Source organism: Marmota monax, unplaced genomic scaffold (assembly GCF_021218885.2).
Source record: "Marmota monax isolate L192 unplaced genomic scaffold, Marmota_monax_Labrador192_F-V1.1 WCK01_AAM20220418_F8-fsc00010, whole genome shotgun sequence".
Lineage (NCBI taxonomy): Eukaryota > Metazoa > Chordata > Mammalia > Rodentia > Sciuridae > Marmota > Marmota monax.
The window spans coordinates 27,894,966-27,914,154 of NW_026692321.1; the positions used below are offsets into that span (position 1 = coordinate 27,894,966).

At 34.3% G+C, this 19,189-nt stretch overlaps 2 protein-coding genes across 8 annotated transcripts in view; one reads left to right on the plus strand and one right to left on the minus strand.

Annotated features, from left to right (window-relative positions):
- Cebpzos (CEBPZ opposite strand) overlaps positions 1-19,189 on the plus strand; it is a 24,436-nt gene continuing 5,247 nt past the window's right edge. The window contains exons 1-6 of one of the 7 annotated variants that reach the window (XM_058578463.1): positions 69-118; positions 2,014-2,090; positions 2,764-2,879; positions 3,815-3,859; positions 4,457-4,541; positions 4,679-4,929. In XM_058578463.1, coding sequence (XP_058434446.1) covers positions 2,765-2,879; positions 3,815-3,859; positions 4,457-4,539 — 243 coding nt within the window. In that variant the 5' untranslated portion in view covers positions 69-118; positions 2,014-2,090; position 2,764 and the 3' untranslated portion in view covers positions 4,540-4,541; positions 4,679-4,929. The other 6 variants (XM_058578464.1, XM_058578465.1, XM_058578462.1 and 3 more) reach the window with 6 other exon arrangements.
- Positions 3,661-19,189, minus strand: part of Cebpz (CCAAT enhancer binding protein zeta) — a 20,165-nt gene continuing 4,636 nt past the window's right edge. Inside the window, exons 3-16 of the mRNA XM_046441650.2 lie at positions 17,145-17,376; positions 16,352-16,541; positions 14,768-14,856; positions 12,903-12,956; positions 12,275-12,377; positions 12,106-12,174; positions 10,925-10,991; positions 9,597-9,697; positions 8,788-8,845; positions 8,299-8,495; positions 7,611-7,697; positions 5,258-5,319; positions 5,092-5,173; positions 3,661-4,719 (exon numbers count right to left, since the gene is read on the minus strand). Of these exons, the coding sequence (XP_046297606.1) occupies positions 4,580-4,719; positions 5,092-5,173; positions 5,258-5,319; positions 7,611-7,697; positions 8,299-8,495; positions 8,788-8,845; positions 9,597-9,697; positions 10,925-10,991; positions 12,106-12,174; positions 12,275-12,377; positions 12,903-12,956; positions 14,768-14,856; positions 16,352-16,541; positions 17,145-17,376 (1,531 nt within the window). The 3' untranslated portion in view covers positions 3,661-4,579. The remainder of the gene's footprint in view (positions 4,720-5,091; positions 5,174-5,257; positions 5,320-7,610; positions 7,698-8,298; positions 8,496-8,787; positions 8,846-9,596; positions 9,698-10,924; positions 10,992-12,105; positions 12,175-12,274; positions 12,378-12,902; positions 12,957-14,767; positions 14,857-16,351; positions 16,542-17,144; positions 17,377-19,189) is intronic.

Genomic DNA, 19,189 nt, shown 5'->3' on the forward strand with positions numbered 1-19,189 from the left:
GGGGCGGGCACTGCAGCCTCGCGCACGCGCTGCTTGGGTGCGTGCACTTCAGGTAAGAGCGGCTGGTGGCACCAGCAAGGCTGCCTTAGTTGTAACTCCCGGGAGACCACAGGGACAGGTTTATTTTTGTTTTTAAGTTTTTATTTTGGAAGCGAGGCCTTGCCAAGTTATGAGATCTCGGACACTCCAGTGTCACTGTGTCCCGTGCTCGGGAGGCCGAGCATTTCCGGGTCGCTGGTCGACCTTGGCTGGGGTGGTGCAGCCAGTTCACCGCGCGCGTGTCGGTGCAGACCCGCCCCGAGAGCACCCGGCGGAAGGCAGGGAGGCCCGGGAATCCCAGAGGGGTGGGAGCGGAGCTGAGGCGTCCGCCGGGAGCTTGGTTCCCTACCGCGGGAATCTGCGCGACTGCTTTTGCTCTTCAAGCCCAGGGCCGAGATGCTGGGAAACGTCGCTCTTCGCTTCTACACTGGGAGGCCTTGCTGTTCCGATTCGTGTCGCCCTGAGATGCTGGGCCTTGTAGGCCACTTCTCAAATCAGCGACTTTGATTTGCAGCCTTCACTCACAGACTCAGGTCAGGGGTTTCGGGACAGCGCTGCGCAATCCGGACACTTCAGCACTGCAGCGTGTGCACCGGAAGCCAGTTTGCCAGGACAGCATGATGTTAACCCATGACACTCACCCCTTCTTTTCTTTGAGCTTGACTGATTGCTTCATTTTAAATTTCATCTAAGCCCCACGCGCTTTGGCAATCCTGGGTATTCTGGTGCTGAAAATACCCAGGTGCTCCCTTGCCACATTTTCTGGTCAGGGCACCCCTGGTGGTTTTTAACCAAAGGGTATTTGTGAGCTGATAGAAACTCTGTCCCTGAAGCTCAGAGTTTATATTTTTAAAGAAAGGCAAATGTTTTATTATCACAGTGTTATTATTATTATTTTTTAAATCCTTAGCATCAATCTCTTCCAGCGACATTTTTTTTTTTTTTGGCTTGGATTCCTTAAGCTGTAGACCTGGTTGCAGGCAGGTCTTGTTGTCTTGAACTTAAAAAATAACTCCAAGAGGGCTGGGGTTATGGCTCAGCACTTGCCATGGCATTGTGTTTGATTCTCAGCACCACATATAAATAAATGAATGAAATAAAGGTTCATCAATAACTAGAAAATACATAAAAAACCAAGAGAGCTCTCTGCTGAGCATGACTTATTTTGTCAGTAATGCACAGTATTGTAGAGAATAGAACAAAACCATTCTCACCTACTCATCCAAAGTTCTAACTTCTTTTGCTTCATTTCTTGTAAGAATAATAAAAAATTTAATCTTTTGGTCCCTAGGCGAGCACATTATCAAAACGAGAGTTGGTTATTTGGGTGGGGAGTTGGGGTGGTGAATACTTGATGAAGATATGATGGTATTGGAAGGAGATGCCTACACGCTTGTAAAACTAAGATTTTAAAATTGTCTGAAGGATCTAGAATGGTGGAAGACAGGTTAAATCAACTTTTTAGCTCTCTAGGAACTAGGAGATTCCCACCCTACTCCTAGGTATTGTGAAAAGAAGGCAGAAACGGAGTAAGCATCTGCCAGTGATGAGAGACAACTGGGATTGGATAGTGTTAAGACAACAAACTGCCACTGTACAGAGAGAAAAAGGATGGGGGTGGGGGCAAGGGAGAATCACAATGTAAGATTAAAAACTAGTGGTTCTCCCATTCTTGATTTTGAGATTATATGGAGGCAGGACAAGAACTTGGACTTAGGTTTCGTATATTCAGTAAGTCTCATATTGCCCATTTCTTGCCCATCTCATTTTTAGTTTTTACACTAATTAGAAAGACTCTTTCTCCCTTTTAAGCTTTCTGGGGATTGAATTGAGGGCCTCACATATGCTAAACATATACTCTACCTAGGAATTACACTCCCAGCCCACTAAACTTTTTTCATGTTTTGTGATGCTTAACCCTGTTGTGCTCTACCACCAAGCTTGACACTCAGCCTTTTCTTATTTTTGAGACAGGGTCTCACTAAATTGCTGAGGCTGATCTGGAACTTGTGATTCTCCTGCCTCAGCCTCACTAGTCTCTGGCATTACAGGTGTGTCACTGCTCCTGGCTTCAACTTTCTTGATTAGTTTTTATTTCAATTACAGGAAGAGAATCAAGATCTAGTCTGTGTTGCCACTTATTGGGTCATCACCTAATCAGTTTTTCCCCTTATGTGGCCCATGAGCTTCTTGCATAAAAATTACTTGGAGTGCCTACTAAAGGGCAGATTACTGGGGTGCCAACCTTAGACTTGCTGAATGAGAATTGAGATTGGGAGTGGAGGATTGCAGGCTGAGCCTCTTGGGCAATGCAATTCAAGTTTTAAGACTTAGAATAGTATCTCCCCAGGAAGAGGAAGCAGTTAGCTTACTGCTCAACTTTGTATCCTTAGTGTCTAGCAAAATGCATGAACTGTATAGCACATACTTCAACTTCTTTAAAAATTTTTATAAGTTGTTAAGTTTTTTTTAATAATGCCTTCTTGGATTTTAAATCCCTTTCTGTGCTTTATGCAGTCTTGAATCTTTGGTTATTGTGCTGCTTAGGCATTGAGATGAAAACTAGGTATGTAGGATGTGTCTAAAACAATGTAGTAATTTTGGGGTCTAATTCCTATAAAGTATTTCACACTGTGTGAATGGAGTTATTTTTTTATAGATGTGGCAAAATAAATTTAAGCATGTTCATTTGAGTTTATACATATTTGTTATTGTTAAATGTAGGATGGCCCACAAAATGGAATCAATGGCAAAGAAGATGTTTAAAGGAATTTTAGTAGCTGAATTGATGGGCGTTTTTGGAGCTTATTTTTTGTTTAATAAGATGAATACAAGTCAAGGTAATCATAATTCAGTAGTTAATGCTTTCAAGACAGACATAATGCATTTTAGTTATTAAATGCTATTGGCATTTTTGGAAAAATGTTCCTTCAGATTCAATGTATTAGATATTTTTATGGGCAGAGAGGAAGCAAGGTATTTATTATGGTAGATGAGGTGACTCTCACATTTTTCACATGCTAATTTGCTTTTAGACTTGGGAAACTTCCAAAACTATGGGTTTTACTTGTGGGAAGGGGAGGGTCAGCATTAGTTTGGGAGCAGCCTGCCCATTGTATTTCCTTGCTTGGTAGACTTACAGAAAGCAGGAAGTAATATCACCGTATTCTCAGGATAACCAGTTTACTTGGGCTATAGTAATCTTCCTATACATTAATAGTGAGCCCTTCCCTGTGCAACACTGAAAGTGATTTATATTAGAGTTCTCAACATTTTAAATTAGGAAGTACTGCTTTTTCTTGCCCTAAAACTGAATGAAGCAAAGAGTAGGGTGGTGACTTATCTTTGAAGTGTGTCACTTCTCTTCCTCAAAGTATCTTATTGGAACACTGTGTACCAGAGTGCTACTGGATAATTACAAATTTTTATACAGAGTTAATACATATTAAACTATAAAGTAATACATATTAAACTATATACATATATGTGAACTATATATAAGAAAGGGCATAAAGAAAACATACCAACAGTTTTTAAAAGCAAATTAAAGTTTGGTATTAGTTTAAAAAACTAGGTATGATTTTATTTCCAATTCCTTGTCAAGACAAAATAACACCCATAAAAATTCATAGTTATGTTTAATGAAAATTTACATTTCTAAATTACATCACATTTAAAACTCTTTGTATCATAAAGACTCTAAATTACAAAATTGTGCCTTTATGTTTTACTAAGATGAATATCTGATCATGTCTAACTTCCTTTTTTTCATTAGATTTCAGGCAAACAATGAGCAAGAAATTTCCCTTCATCTTGGAAGGTATGTTTTCCTTAAGTAAAAAGGAGTACATAACAACTTTTTCAGGTAATCTGTAAATTCTGCAGTAAATTATGACTGAGGACTAAATGGCTTTATTTTATCGTATTTCAGTTTCCAAAAAAACTATTCACCCCTATTTTAGCTCCTTCTGAGACCATAGTGGGGAAAATTCTTACTTAGTTATCTAGATGAGAGCTGAGTTAGATATGGGCAGATTCTTAGTACTTCCAGTGATTAAGAATGTAGAATGAGACCCATCTGGGTGAAGCAAACCACAACTTAAACCTCAGTTTTAAAAATTTGTTTTATCTCAAGTTTGCTATCTCTCAGAGCTGCTTCTGTCAAGTAATGTTAATCCTCAGGTGATTGTTACAAGGACAGAACAAGATTATGTTATAACACTTGATCAGTGCTCATTACGGTAATTAGTTAGAACTTACACAGGTTACACAGTAGTTAGAACTTACATATTAACATATGTTAATATTATTGTTGTTTTCATTTAATTATTAGCAATATGGAAAAAAGATTATTTTTCTCAATGAAAGTTTAACATTTTATATGATTTTTATAAATGGCAGTTACTTTTATTTATAGTTTACTATAAAGCCATCGAACAGTCTGGAATATATGAAATCAGAAGGCAAGACCAAGAGAAATGGATGAATAGCAAAAATTAAGAGTAAGTATAAGTAGAATTTTAAGTTATAATTTAATAATTCATTTCCTTTGCTTTTTAGTTTTATGAGTGGGTTTCTGCCTCTTCTTCTTGAAATTTTTCTTTTTCTTGATAATACTTTTCACATCTCTGTTATGTAGCCAGTCATCACGTTCAGCCTCCCATCTAAGCTGTTTGAGACCTTTGAGAGGAGAAGAAAGATGAATTTAATCCCATTATAGACTCTGAACTACCACAGAACATCCTACCAAGTAACAGGAACTTCAGGTCTGCTTTGGCCTGTGGCTTCCCACCCACTATGCAAACCCACTCCTTGTTTGTTGCTCTTCTGTTTTTATTGTCAAAGATTAATATTTTACAAATAAATGACTAAGGAAGGAAAAGGAAAAAATGTTCCGAAGATTTCATTTCCCTGGAACACTTTTAATAAAGAATAGAAACAGTAACTATTAAGATTAGAAATGCTAGGCAAATGCTCTACCACTACCACTGAACTACAGCCCTAGACAAGGCTATTTTTAAAAATTTCAATTAAAAAATTCAAGTTACTTACTTGCATTATCTTTATTAGCCATGGCATTTATGCCAATATTATCAAACTTGGATCCCACATTCTCATCCAACAGGTGGCCAAACTTAAAAAAAAAAAAAAAAAAAGTTTATTAGAAAATGTAAAAATGTAGAATAGCTAACTTCTAAAAACAGTATATTAGCCTTACCTCTTCAGCAGATACAAACAGGCTGGAGTCACTGAGGTTTCTTTTCTTTTTTTTTCTTGGTCCTAAAAAAACAGTGTCCAGTTATTCAATTCTAAATCCCATATATATATATTTTTAAAAAATGTAAATCTTTCAACATGAGCTTATGTAAAAAATTATAGTTGAGTAAAGATATAATTGCAATTATCTTCTAGCACTGTTAGGAAGCAGATACTTGAATAAACATAATTTAAGAATTACTACATACAATTTTTAAGAAAGCTGATATTCTAATAGAATTTTTCAGATGACAATAGTATGTTCTTATTTTTCAGATCTGGCCACTGATCAGAATTTGCCCTTAAGCGAAATATTATCAACCCAGATTAAAATTCCAAGGTTGACATGGATGGGTTTTTGGAATATTTAAGGCAAATACAATTTAAAAAAAATTTTTTTTGTAGTTGTAAATGGACAGCATGCCTTTATTTTTATTTATTTTTATGTGGTAATGAGGATTTTAAAAAATTTTTAAAAATTATAATTTAAAAATTCAGCTGCCTGAAGTAACATTAATTCAATTTTTTAATAAACTTACAGAGTTGTTCAACCATGACCATAAACCAATTTAGAACATTTCCATCAACTCCAAAAGATCCTTGGTGCCCATTTGCAGCCATGCTACCCCTATTTCCCTGGATTTACATTGTTTTTGATTTGCCTTTTCTAACTATTTCATATAAATGGAGTAATTTATATGGTTGCCTATATCTTCCTAGCTGGTATAATATTTTTGAGGCTCATCCATGTTATGTATCAGTACTTCATTCCATTGGCTGAATACATCCTAGTGTATGGATATATCACATTCTTTTTTATCCATTTATCAGTTAATGGACATTTGTTTTATGTTGATTTAGCGTTAATGAATAAGGCTGGTACGATCAATCCTGTATAAGTCTTTGTGTTGACACATCAGAGCCACTTTAAAAAAAAAATTTTTTTTTAGTTATAGATGGACACGATATCTTTATTTATTTATTTTTTTATGTGGTGCTGAGGATCAAACCCAGGGCCTCACCCATGTAAGGCAAGCGCTCCACCACTGACTGAGCATTTCTTCTTCATTTTTATTAAGGTGAAAAGTATATTACATAAGAATTGAGTAAATACTAGCATAGCAGTATCTGTGTGAACTCTATGAATAAGTATGTCTGTACCATTTTCTTAAAAGTTCCCTTAGGTTGTTTGGTCTTTTTTCTTTTTCCCTCTTTTTTTAATGGTACTAAGGCTTGAACCCAGGGCCTTGCACATGCCAGGGAAGCGCTCTATACCCCAGCCCTGAGGGACGAGCCTCAGGAAAACTGCATTTGAGCATATGCTCTTAATAAAATGTGATTTACTATCACTCAAGGGGAGTAAAAATCTGGAAAATAACTTATTATAATGTAAATTTTTATCAGTTAAATCATTTAAGTATTAGGGGATAATACCAGCAGTATTTTTAAGAGCTGATAAAAAAATTTTGTAGGCTTAAATATGAGACTACTACCAAAATGCAAATAGTTTCTTTAAAAATATTTAAATTGTTTTTATTTAACTTTGCAAATCTATTTTTTATTTTTATCAGTATCTTCCAGTAAGTACAAGCTAGAAAGACATTAGAAACAAAGCATTTAGTGCTTTCCATATTTTTATCAAAAACTTGGAAGTGTCACTTGACATAGCACTTTTTCTTTTATTTGTACTTTGCAAATGTTAATACTATAAAGCATAATCTTATGCAATATAAAGAATATTAGAGAATTAATCATAAAGGAGAATGTAATTAATGAAGGAGCATGAATTCTTTTTTCTTTTTTAAAAATATTTATTATTTTGTTTTAGTTGTAGGTGGACACCATAATATCTTTATTTCATTTTTATGTGGTGCTGAGGTTTGAACCCAGTGCCTCACATGTGCTAGGTGAGCATTCTACCACTGAACCACAACCACAGCCCCAAGGAGCATGAATTCTGACAAGGGTCAAATGGCAAAGAAAACATTTTGCTGAGGAAAGGAAAAAGCAACACTCTGAGAATCCAGGGCTTATATATGATGAAGTGCTTTAAACATGAATGAAAAGATGATCTAGATAGAGATATTTAAATGTGAGAAGAAGAAACTTAGGAAGATGAAAATGATTTAAGGTGAATGTCAACAATTTTCACATTAAAAGAAAAAACCCTATTACCAATTATAGAAACATCTTTAAGGAAAAAAAAATCCTAAATCTTATTAACCAATAGAAAAGTTTATCTCCAAAAATGATAATGAATAATACTTTTCACATGGATAATGTTTCAGTTTAAAAGATTAAATGCATTTTCTTACCTTGAAATGACCCAGCAAAGTCAAAATCGTCATCATCCTTTCTCTTGCTTCTCTTAGTATTGACTTTTGAGCTGTCTTCATCAGACTCTGTTACCCAAATAAATTTGTTATTAAGCCATTTCAAAACAAAAGAACTTCAAGTTATGTTAAAATCTTAGTCTGATGGCAAGGATTGAACCCAGGGCCTCGCATGTGTTAGGGGAGTGCTCTACCGCTGAGCCATAACCTCAGCCCGTTAATTATTATTCTAACATTAAAAAGATACAATATACACACTCAACTAGTATTGTATAGAGAGGCTAATTATTGATTAAAAGTCCCAAACTTGGGGCTTGGGATGTGGCTCAAGTGGAAGCGCGCTTGCCTAGCATGCGTGAGGCACTGGGTTCGATCCTCAGCACCACATTAAAAAATAAATAAATAAATAAAGATATTGTGTCCACCTAAAACTAAAAAATAAAAAAAAATTAAAAAAAAAAAAGTTCCAAACTCAAAACTCAACAAAAAAATACTGCCTTTAAACCTTTGGTTTGAAATAAGAAAAAGGTCCTCTTTAAAAATTCTAGTTTATTGCATTAATTTGAATACAGATTACATTAGAAATCTTTATTAGAAAAAGTAGCCAAGACTGAGAAAGGATTTTTTTTGTATTTGTATTTTATTAAAAACAAGAACAACAAAAACTCACCTGGAATGCTCTCATTTTCATCATCTAACACATCCATGAATGTTCCTCCATCTTCATCAATTTCAGCAAATTCTTCATCATTCATACTTCCCAAAGAAACTTCATCATCATCCAGGTTATCGAATTCATCATCGCTATCCTCTGAATCCTCATATTCCAAGTTATCCTTAGCTTTTTTTGTTTTTTTCTTCATATTGCTAGAAAAAAATCCCAAACTTATAATGTAATGAGGGTATTGTTTTCTAAAGTGTTTAGGGCCTAATATGGTACAAGGCTACTGAATGACTTAAAAGGAAAATTAAAGACTACTCAGAGTATACTTACATGTATTACAAATGTCCAAAATAAAAGTACTACACTCACTTCCCAAACTTAGTTGAATACAATTTCCCCATAACATCATATAGATCTAGGTCTGCTGCTGTGGGGGACAACAATTTGGGAAGTATTAGGAAACAGTAAAGAGAAGATTGAAGTAAAGTATTTTACCTGGCAAAATCAAGATCATCCTTTCCAGGGGTGAAACAGTTATCATCTTCAAATGTGTCTGTCAGAGAACAAGATTCAAATTGTGAAACACAGCAAAGAATAACAAAGTTGACATGTCTTATATCTGAATCAATTATAGTAGCAGAAATTATGGTTCTGTCGTTTATGACAAGCACCAAAATGACAGAAACATGATTACTATTGGTGTGTCTTAGAATGTATAAGTCTGTTAAAAGCTGATTTTAATGAAGTGTCTATACTAAAACGGGTTCTACTTCTTTTTACAGTTGCTTTATGGAGAAAAAAGTACATTAAATAAAATGACTTGTAGTAACTTCAGTTCTTTTTTACTTTATAAGAACTATTTAGCTGCTTATTTTTAGTAGATATAATGTAACAAAAGTGAAATCAATGTTAAGTCTTTCCAATTTTGCATGTATTTTGTTTTAGTCTGTTACATTTCAATTAAAATTTCAAGTGCTGTGGGAAGATAAAATAGATAAGACAGTAGACTAATTCTAGCAATAGTATTATGAGACTGTGAACAATAAATATGGTTCTTATTTGGCCTTAGGAATTATATACCATATAAATAGAAACTTTCTCACTTAGACTGTCTATTTTTTAGATTACATGTGGTTGAGTTACCATATACCATCAAAATATTTCTTAATCCTTCATTATGACTTACATGATATTCTTAGCTAAATGATTTTTTAAACACTAAGCTCACTTCTGCCACTAAGGTTCCATGTTCTAATAATAAATATTAATAGATCTAAAACTGAGATTCAATAAAAACAAATTACCAATCATCTTTTCAAATTCCTCATCATCCACATCTTCTATACTCTCTTCATCAGCACTCCGTTTTTGTTTCTCTTTAACAATAGCAACTTTTTTATAATACCTAAAACAAAAATGCATCTTATGTATTTATTAAAGGTCTGATCTTGATATAATCAAAACACTGAAGACAAACCACAATTATAATAAATTTTTTATGTATAGACTCAATTGGAGATGAGTGAAATTTGTCAATATACAAAAAATAATTCGATTTCAACAAAATAGATATAAACTTGAGAAATTTCAACAATCTTAGTTTCTTATAAACTATTTCTTAACAACTCACTGATTAACTCATCTTAATCAGCGTGGCACAGTGGGGGATGGGGGGTGCAGCTCAGTAGTACAGCAATTGCCTAGCATGCACAAGGACCTGGTTTGATCATCAGTATGTGAAAAAAGTAAGGACGACAACAGAAAACACAAAAGTAGAGCAATAGGTTGTTTCAGCTTCAATACTGACAATCTAAGTATTAGAATATTTTGGTCTAAATGATCTCAAAATCACAATAGTTTGTCAGCCCTACTCTTATACTAGGACACAGCAAAAAAAGAAAAAAAAAAGGAATTTTCCAGATGATATCCATACCTTTAAAATTAAGTCAAATTAACCTATTAACCAGCTAAAATAATTTTACTTTTATAAGTTATTAACAGTCATTCTAGTAGATTTAGAACTTATTTCTACGAAGGCACAATGAATCTGGCCAATTCTGCTTTAAAGGCCATGATCTGGCCAAATTACTGATGAGTTATCACTATATTAAACTAATATAGATTTTTTTTTTTTTTGGTAGCAGGAATTGAACTCGGGGGCACTCGACCACTGAGGCATATCCTCAGCCCTATTTTGTATCTTATTAAGAGACAGGGCCTCTCTGAGTTGCTTAGTGCCTTGCTGTTGCTGAGGGTGGCTTTGAACTCACGATCCTCCTGTTTCAGCTTCCTGAGCTGCTGGGATTACAGGTGTGCACCACTGCGCCTGGCCTAAACTAATGTAGATTTTAAGTCTATAAAATTACTGTATTAAAAAAAAGACGAAATTCTATAAATTCAAGATCATAAACAAAAATTTATATGCTAAATTATTAAAAATTCCTCAAGCTGACTGTATTTTCATTAAGGTATCTTAAGATTAGCAAAATGAGTAATCTTAATTTCCTTTACAAAATAGAATTATAGACACATTATTCTCTGATCTTTTCAAACTATAACAATGTCAATGAAGGATTTTAGGGGATCTAAAAATTTAAAAAGTTCCCCAATGAAACTACATTAAATATATTACCTATGGAAAAACACTTCATCCACTGGTATTTGGCTTTCTTCTTTTGCGAGGAACTCCTTACTATTCACTGTAAAAATAAAGCATTTTAATTTACCTTAGTAATCTCCTTTATGTGACAACCTCTGAGGACCAAATACAACACATCTATAATTCTAATATCTTAAAATGTGAGGAAGGTGGACAGAAGGGATCCTGAAATGCAAAGAACAATCTTGGGAAAAGTTGTTGTGGAGAGGATTCAACATATGAGACTGTTGATGTCACAGAGAAAAGTAGGCAGTTCATAGCCCAGTCACAGTAAAAGTAAAGGATTCTTTGAGTCTTCCAGTTGCTTCCAGCATCCAAATTTTAAGAGAAATAAAAATTCAAAGAGTTATTTAACTTTATTTTTATGTGGTGCTGAGGATTGAACCCAGTGCTTCACATATGCTGGGCAAGCACTCTGCCACTGAGGCACCACCCCAGCTCCATAGTTATTCTAATGTATAATCATTTTAAACTTGTGCTTGTCATTCTAAGAACAGGAAGTAAAGGTAAACAGAATTTTCTATAATTTTACTTATTAAGAAAATTAAGAAACAAGAATAATGAATGACAAAAACATTAGCTTTCGCCCTTCAGAATTAAAGACATCTGATTCATCCTCAATGAAAGAAAATCTGACTTCTAATTCTACTTTTAATTTTGAGTAAGCTTTTATATCTGTAGCTCTTTGTGAGGTCAGTCAGTTGGAAATTAAATGATTTATAAAGTTCATCTTAATCCTACTCTCAGAACAAAGGGAAGGTAGGATTTCACATGCAAAGAAATGTCTGCTCCGAATAGAAAAGCAGAATCAGATCCTGTTTAACAGAAGTAGAAGGATTATCAATGAAGTTTAAAATGATACTCCATGACAAAGTCAACTTTTTTTTTTCCTGCTAAGCCTATATCAGAGAACTTAAAATGATTTGAGCCATAAAAGAACATTTATGAAGGAGTTACTGATAGAGCTATAGATAATACAAGAAAGGAAAATGGTAATAAGTGCTAAGCTGGGAGGCTTCATCATACTGTTTGGTTTTACTTTTGGATATGTTTGAAATTTTTACTTTGGTAAAGTAGAGCAAAGAATAATATAATTTATGTTTTATTGTCTTGTACCATCTTTTCTGTTTCAATTGTCCAACCTTTATACTTACCAGCAAGACCATGAGTATCCTTTGAAAAATGTTTCCTTTTTGGCTGCATCACAACACTGTCAGTATTTTCTGAAATATAAATCAGGACAGTCTAATATAAGACCTGTGTTCATGTTGTTTACTAAGTATCAACATCGAACACTGAATAATTCATTAAACAGAAGCCTACCTTTGCCTTTATGTGGCTTTGGATTTCGGTATACGAATCGATCCAAGAATCTCATTAGGGTGAAATCCTGCAGTGGGTCCCCGGAATACTGGATATAATTTCCCTGAAAAGAAAAAATGGGGGAAAAAATCAGTCTCTCCAGGTAAGAAAATAAAAAAGAAAAACATAAGCTTCTATTATCTTGTATCAAAGGCACAGATAATCGTTCAAATATCCCTCAAATACACATTGTACTACAAATGAATTAAATATACATATACATACACATTATATGATGCTATGTTGATTTTGTGTGTAGGTAAATAAGAATAATGTGGCCATCTAACCATTAGCTGGGAATCAAACCCTAAAGTGGGAAACTCAGCAAATAGGGAGAGGGCAATCTTTCTCCAGAAAATGTAATGAATAACCATTGTGGTTTTCTAATGTCCCACATTTCTATTCATCTCAGACATTGGGAAGAATTATTTGCTGCTCTGTATTAAACAAGTTGTTGTTCCTCTACAAGAGTAGTGGAAAAAAAAATATATATATATATATATATATGATTCTAGATGGTGGAGAAAATATCATATGACCAATTATTGATTATCAAAACCTATATCACTTTTGAATATTTTAGACTTACCTGAAGGATAGTTTTTGCAAAAAGGGCCACGGAGGGATGAAAATGCTCCGATAACTAGGAAGAAAAATGTGAATAATGTCAATTTCTTTTCTTTCCTAATATTGGGATTGAACCTAGTAGTGCTCTATCACTGGACTATATCTGAACTCTACTCATTTTTTGAGACAGGGTCTCACTGAGTTGCTGAGGCCAACCTCGAACCTGTGATCCTCCTTCTCCTCAGCTTCCTGAGGTGCTGGGATTATAGGCGTGCACCACCATGCCTGGCTAATGCCAATATTTCTAAGGTTGTCTCTTACTGCAATTAAACTTAAATTGAGGACAATCCAAAGAACTGAAACTTAATACATCAGAAAGATGATTCTCAAGCATTTCAGTGCCAGGACCATTTTATACACTTAAAAATCAAGGATCCCAGAAATTTTATTTTAGTGGGTTATATGTGTTGGTATTTATTAGCAATTACAACAGAAAACTTTTAAATAATTATAGTTATTTAAAATAATAAACCCATTACCTATTAATGTAAACCGCATGTTTATGAAAAATAGTTTTCAGACAAAAAAAATTACTATGTCAAGAAGAATAGCATTGTCTTAGGTTATTTTTCTTTACTTTTTAAAAAATATTTATTTTTTAGTTGTAGTTCGACACAATACCTTCATTTTATTTATTTATTTTTACGTGGTGCTGAGGATCAAACCCAGGGCCTCACACCAGCTAGGCAAGCACTTGACTGCTGAGCCACAACCCCAGCCTTTGTTTTGCTTTTGAAGGTAATGGGGATTGAGCCCAGGGGCTGGCACATACTATCACTGAGCTGAATCCCCAACCCTTTTTTAAAATTTTATTTTGAGACAGGGACTTGACCTCAAACTTGCAATCCTCCTGCCTCAGATTTCTGAGTAACTAGAATTAGAAGTGTAGGACATTGCCCCTGGCTTAAATTACAGCTTTACAAATCTCTTCAATATCTGGCTTAATAAAAGACAATGGATTCTTTTTATCTGCTACTGTATTCCATGTTATTTTACTTGAAGTATATGAAGAAAATGTGGCCTCACATGGATATGTTGTTGGAAAATGAGGATTTAAATAATACCCTTTCACAAAAGCATGGAGATTTTCTTCTTCGATGCCACTGAAGATTAATTACAATTTGAAACTAAGTCAAGCTGTTAGCATTGTTTACTTATAATTATTTGGTCTACTTTGTATGTTATACATTGGTCATCTGAAAAATACCAACTGACTTAGGTAGTCTTCCAAATGTTGGTACATTTTATTATAGAACGATCATAGTGTCACCACTAATTTCATCAGAAAAGTTTTTTTTTTTTTTACCTAGGGATATGCTGTTATACTGTCAAGCTCAAGATAGTGGTTATAAGATTTCTAAAAATTTTAATCTTTGCTTGAGATCTTGAATTTCATTATTAACAACAAATAATGTTGGTTGTTTTCCTTGAGTCAACAGGACTGATTCATTTTCAAAAAAATGCCTCCCAGATCCCCATGTATGAGTAAGCCGTTTGTCAGTTTTATGAAAAAGCAGTTACACGAGTTTGGATTGGCTACCCAAGAGTTCCCTGAGACATGAAAGAATCTTCACACTACAGAAATGTGCTATGCATACTTGCTGTGTAAGCATGTGGAAAATCGAATAGACATGCACTTTAAGGTGAAGACTCACTGAAAAGGGATCAGGGATCCTGAGAGGTCCGTGATAACATTTTAATAATAGTTGTATAGGAAGAAAATATTTATCATTTACAGGAAAAATGGAAACTTTGATGTGTTAAATCCACAAGATCAAGACTATACATAGCACAAATGAAGTGAAAGATAATTTGGAATTATTTTACCTTTTTGAGTTCCCAAAGACTTGTATTTTCAGCTCCACAGAACAAAGGGTTTCTACTGAATGGATCATATGTTTTCAGTTGTTTGCCACCTAAAACCCAAAAATAGTATTTTTCAAATGCTTTATTTCTAGTCCAAGATGCCATTAAAACTACTATGATCAATATTTTCATAGATAGATAATCTTAATTAGCCAGGCTTCCTAGCTTGAAAACTCCAAATCTCTTCAAGAATTTATCTTGGTATCTAAGCTAACATTTGTTCTTGAATAAACCAAGCTCAGGTACTAACATATCCCTTCATTACTTTTCAAATAGCAACAGAAGGTGCTGAGCCACAAATCCAGGTTCATAAATGTAAAGATGGAAATTACCTGAAGATAGAATAGGTTTAAAGTCTTCTGGATTTGTAGAGTGCTCCAATTATTTGTCTTTAGAGTGTTTCTAGAAATAATTCTTACTTGGAACAGATTTATACTATGTTCACGTTTTCAGAAACTCAGCATTGGGCTGTGATTGTAGCTCAGTGGTAAAATGCTTGCCTAGCATGTGTGAAGCACTAGATTCGATCCTCAGCACCACATAAAAATAAATAAATAAAATAAAGGTATTCTGTCCATTTACAATTACAAAAAAAAAAAAAAAAAAAAATAGGGCTGGGGATGTGGCTCAATGACAGAGTGTCCCTGAGTTCAATCCCCAGTACACCCCCCCCCCCCGCCCCCCGGCAAAAAGAACGAAGCTCACCGTTATTCAAAAACCCAGTGTAAACTATCTCACAATGCACACCTTGTCATCCTTCTAAAGGATTTTTCTCAGGTTAGTCTTCATGATAACTGATGAATTCTTATAAAAACATTCTACGATAGATTTAATTCAGTTTGTGTATGTGGAAAACCACTTAAGGTTTCTAAGTCACAGAAAGTTTTACTATCTGAAAACACTGCTTTAAGAAACTGTAGATGGGCTGGGATTGTGGCTTAATGGTAGAGCGCTCGCCTAGCATGCGTGGGGTCCTGGGTTCGATCCTTAACAACACATATAAATAAATGAATGGAATAAAGGTATTGTGTCCAACTACAACTAAAAAAATAAATAAATATAAAAAAAAGAAACTGTAGATGGTCAAATAAAAGAACAAAAAGGTCTACACAATTAACAACTTATGACAAAATGCTTCTGTTCAGAAACTACTTGTTTATATTCATGTATTTAAGGGCTTTGCATGTAAAGATAAAAGGTCATGAAATTAAAATTGGCTCAACTTTTATATAGCTGAAGGAAATGAGATTTATTGTACATCTCAAATGTCCAATTTTTTCACTTAATCCTCACAGCTCTACTTGCTTTAATTTCTGATTATCTATTTTAAAATGCATAGTTATCAAAGTCTTGCTATATTTAAAATTTACTTCTACGCCTGGGGATACAGTTTCATGGTAGAATATTTGCCTAGTATAGACAAGTATATAGTTTGATCCTCTACATCACCAAAAAGAAAAGAAAATTTCTGTGCAGATCAAAGAGAAAACTAATTAGCTGGTTTAAGAATTCAAGAAAAAAATTTAAAGATTCAAAAGCCCTCACCTTTCAAATTATCAAAATGTACCCAGGAAGGAGTCTTTGGTTTTGTGGTGTCTGTGTCACTTTCAGGCACTGCTTCTTCTGTTTGCACTTTTTTCATTGTATCCATTTCTATTTCTTTGTCTGCATCAGTGAATTTTTCTATGTCTTCATCATCTCCTATGTCAACAAAATTTTCTTCATCATCAGACTCCTAAAAAAAAATGGTTTAATAAATTTATGTTAATTAACTGGAAGTTGCAATAAAGTCAGTCTTCAATCATGTGATATAGAACTCTGAAGAAATACTTTTGCAATTTGGTGAAACATGAAAAGTCTAATAAACAAAATGTTGGGCTTGAATGATATGTAGATTAAGAGAGATCATCCTTTTATTTCTAAATGAAAAAGTGTTAAATTTTGAGCCAAGAGCTCCTGAGATTTTGGAACTTTACTACTTAGCCCACAAATAAATATTTGGTATGTTGTAAATAACCCTATGAGGTGCTATAATTTTTTTTTCATTTTGCAATTGAGGAAACAAATTAAGAGATCTATTAGTTCTATAATCTTCTATAACATTCTCACAATATTGGAGTTTCTAGTGTAATACAATTTATTACAAGTAAAGGGATCAAGCAACCTTTCCCCACCTAGCTAATTATATACCTGGCATTAAAATCTAGGTCTGTCTGACTCTAGACCGCACACTGTGCTCCAGAGAACTAAGTTACCTTCACTGAAGCAAAGAAAAATAAAACAAACCACCAATATATTTTAGCTCATAGTTGATTTAAAAAACAGTTTTCAAACATACCGGGTGATCATTTAATTGACTTCTTAAACCTGGTTTTGCTTTAAAGATCTCAGACACAAGATATAAAGCTCCACATATGAAAGGTGGCATCTGTGTGCAAGTAACCTGAAGCAACCGCTTCACAAAAGCCTTCACACGACGCAACACAATGTCAGCTTTCAGAGATTTGTAGACAAGGTTAAGAAACATAGCTTGCTTGGAACACATCATCAACCCAGGATCCAACATCTTTCTGTAAAATAAAATCAATACAGAGGTATAACTTTCCTACTTACATTAGAGGAAATAGGTAAAACATAAATTAATGACCTGAAGAGAAAGAGTGATGATGGTAACAAGGGAAAAAAAGTCACAGGAGCAAAAGGCATTTTGTTTTATGGTTTCCTCTCCTTTCTGTTTTATAAACTAATTGGACACAACCCTAATAGTGTAAAGTTTATAAGAATATAGCACCCCACTAAAAGGCTAATCTGAAACCAAATAATGAAAAAGCAGTGAGCCAGAAGATCTGCTTTTCTCCACGTATTACTACCTACTTGCTGGGTGACCAGAGGTGTCCCCACATGGTTCTAGTGAACACTATCTATGAATAATAGAAAACTAAATTGTGAGGACTTCAGAGAATCTCTGGTCCAATGTATTAGCTGTACAGAATCCCTTCCATACATGCTATTCTCTCTGTCCAAAATGCTTTTCTCCACTTAGAGAGTATCTAAAATCAATGCCTCCTCTATTATCCTCTCATTTTCATATTCATGTTCTTCACAGTTTCACAAACTTTTGTTTCTTTGGCTTTCCTGCCTTTCTCCTAAGTTCCAATAGAACACGGATTATGCCTATTTTTTTACTGTGTCCTTAATATCTGAACTAAGTGCTCAATGTTTTTTGAGTGAATAAATGAATATCCAAAGTAAATGTTTGTGCATTCCTCACTCTCACTAGGAATCCAATCCCATTTTGGACAGCTAGAAATCTCCTTACTCATTTGGGGGGTGCTGAGGCTCAAACTCATATGCTAGGCAAGTCTCTTACCATTTAGTCCCCAGAAATCCCTTCTTTATCCAAAGCTGAAATCTGTTCCTATATAATTTACAAACATGAATTCTAATATCCTCTGAAGCAACAGAACCGAATTATACATGAACCTATATAGCTATTATGTGTTTCTCTCTCCTCAGAGTCTTCTATGGGGTGCTCAATTCTAATATCATTAACTTTTATTTTTGGGAATGCTGGAAATTGAATCTAGGGCCTCTTACCATTGTTCTACCACCAAACTATACCCTATTATGATAATTTAAAATACTCTTCAACTAGATTCCCACAGATGCCCCAACTGGTCTGGACCTCTACATATCAGGTCATCTAACTAGATTAGCTTTAATAACATGTGGGATCATTGCGCCCTTTACTCTTAAGCATTTCCATTAACTTCTTTTCATTAGTAGTAGAAATGAAAATACATGTTTCTATATTGCTCTGTATACCCATTTTCCATGTTGTCAGTTCTATAATTCTAGAATATCTCAGTGATAAGAGAATATTGTATTACTCAGATTTCTTCCTTCACATTTTTCAATATTTTTACCCATGCAACTCAGTTTTAATCATAAATTCCATCCCAGGTCAACAGATTTGAGAATTTAGATATGTTTTCATCATGACAGAGAGCATTTTCCTTAAGTTTTTAAAATTTATTTTAGTTGTAAATGGATACAGTATCTTTTTATGTCTTTATTTGTATTTAGTCCTGAGGAGTTACACGTGTGAGGCAAGTGCTCTACTACTGAGTTACAGCCCTAGCCTTCCTTAAGTTTTTGATAAATCATATTTTTTGTCATGCAAATCACATTTCTTTGATCCTTCAATTAAGCAGGATTTTTAAAATTTAATGAATTCTTAGTAAAGCCAAGAGCAAATAGATCATTTAAGAGGGCTTAAAAGTTTTAAAGAAATTCATCTCTGAGAGGTGTTGGCTAACAGTAATTGAAAAGAACTTGGGAATATACTTGTCCTCAGAGATAGACTGTTGCATTAAACACACT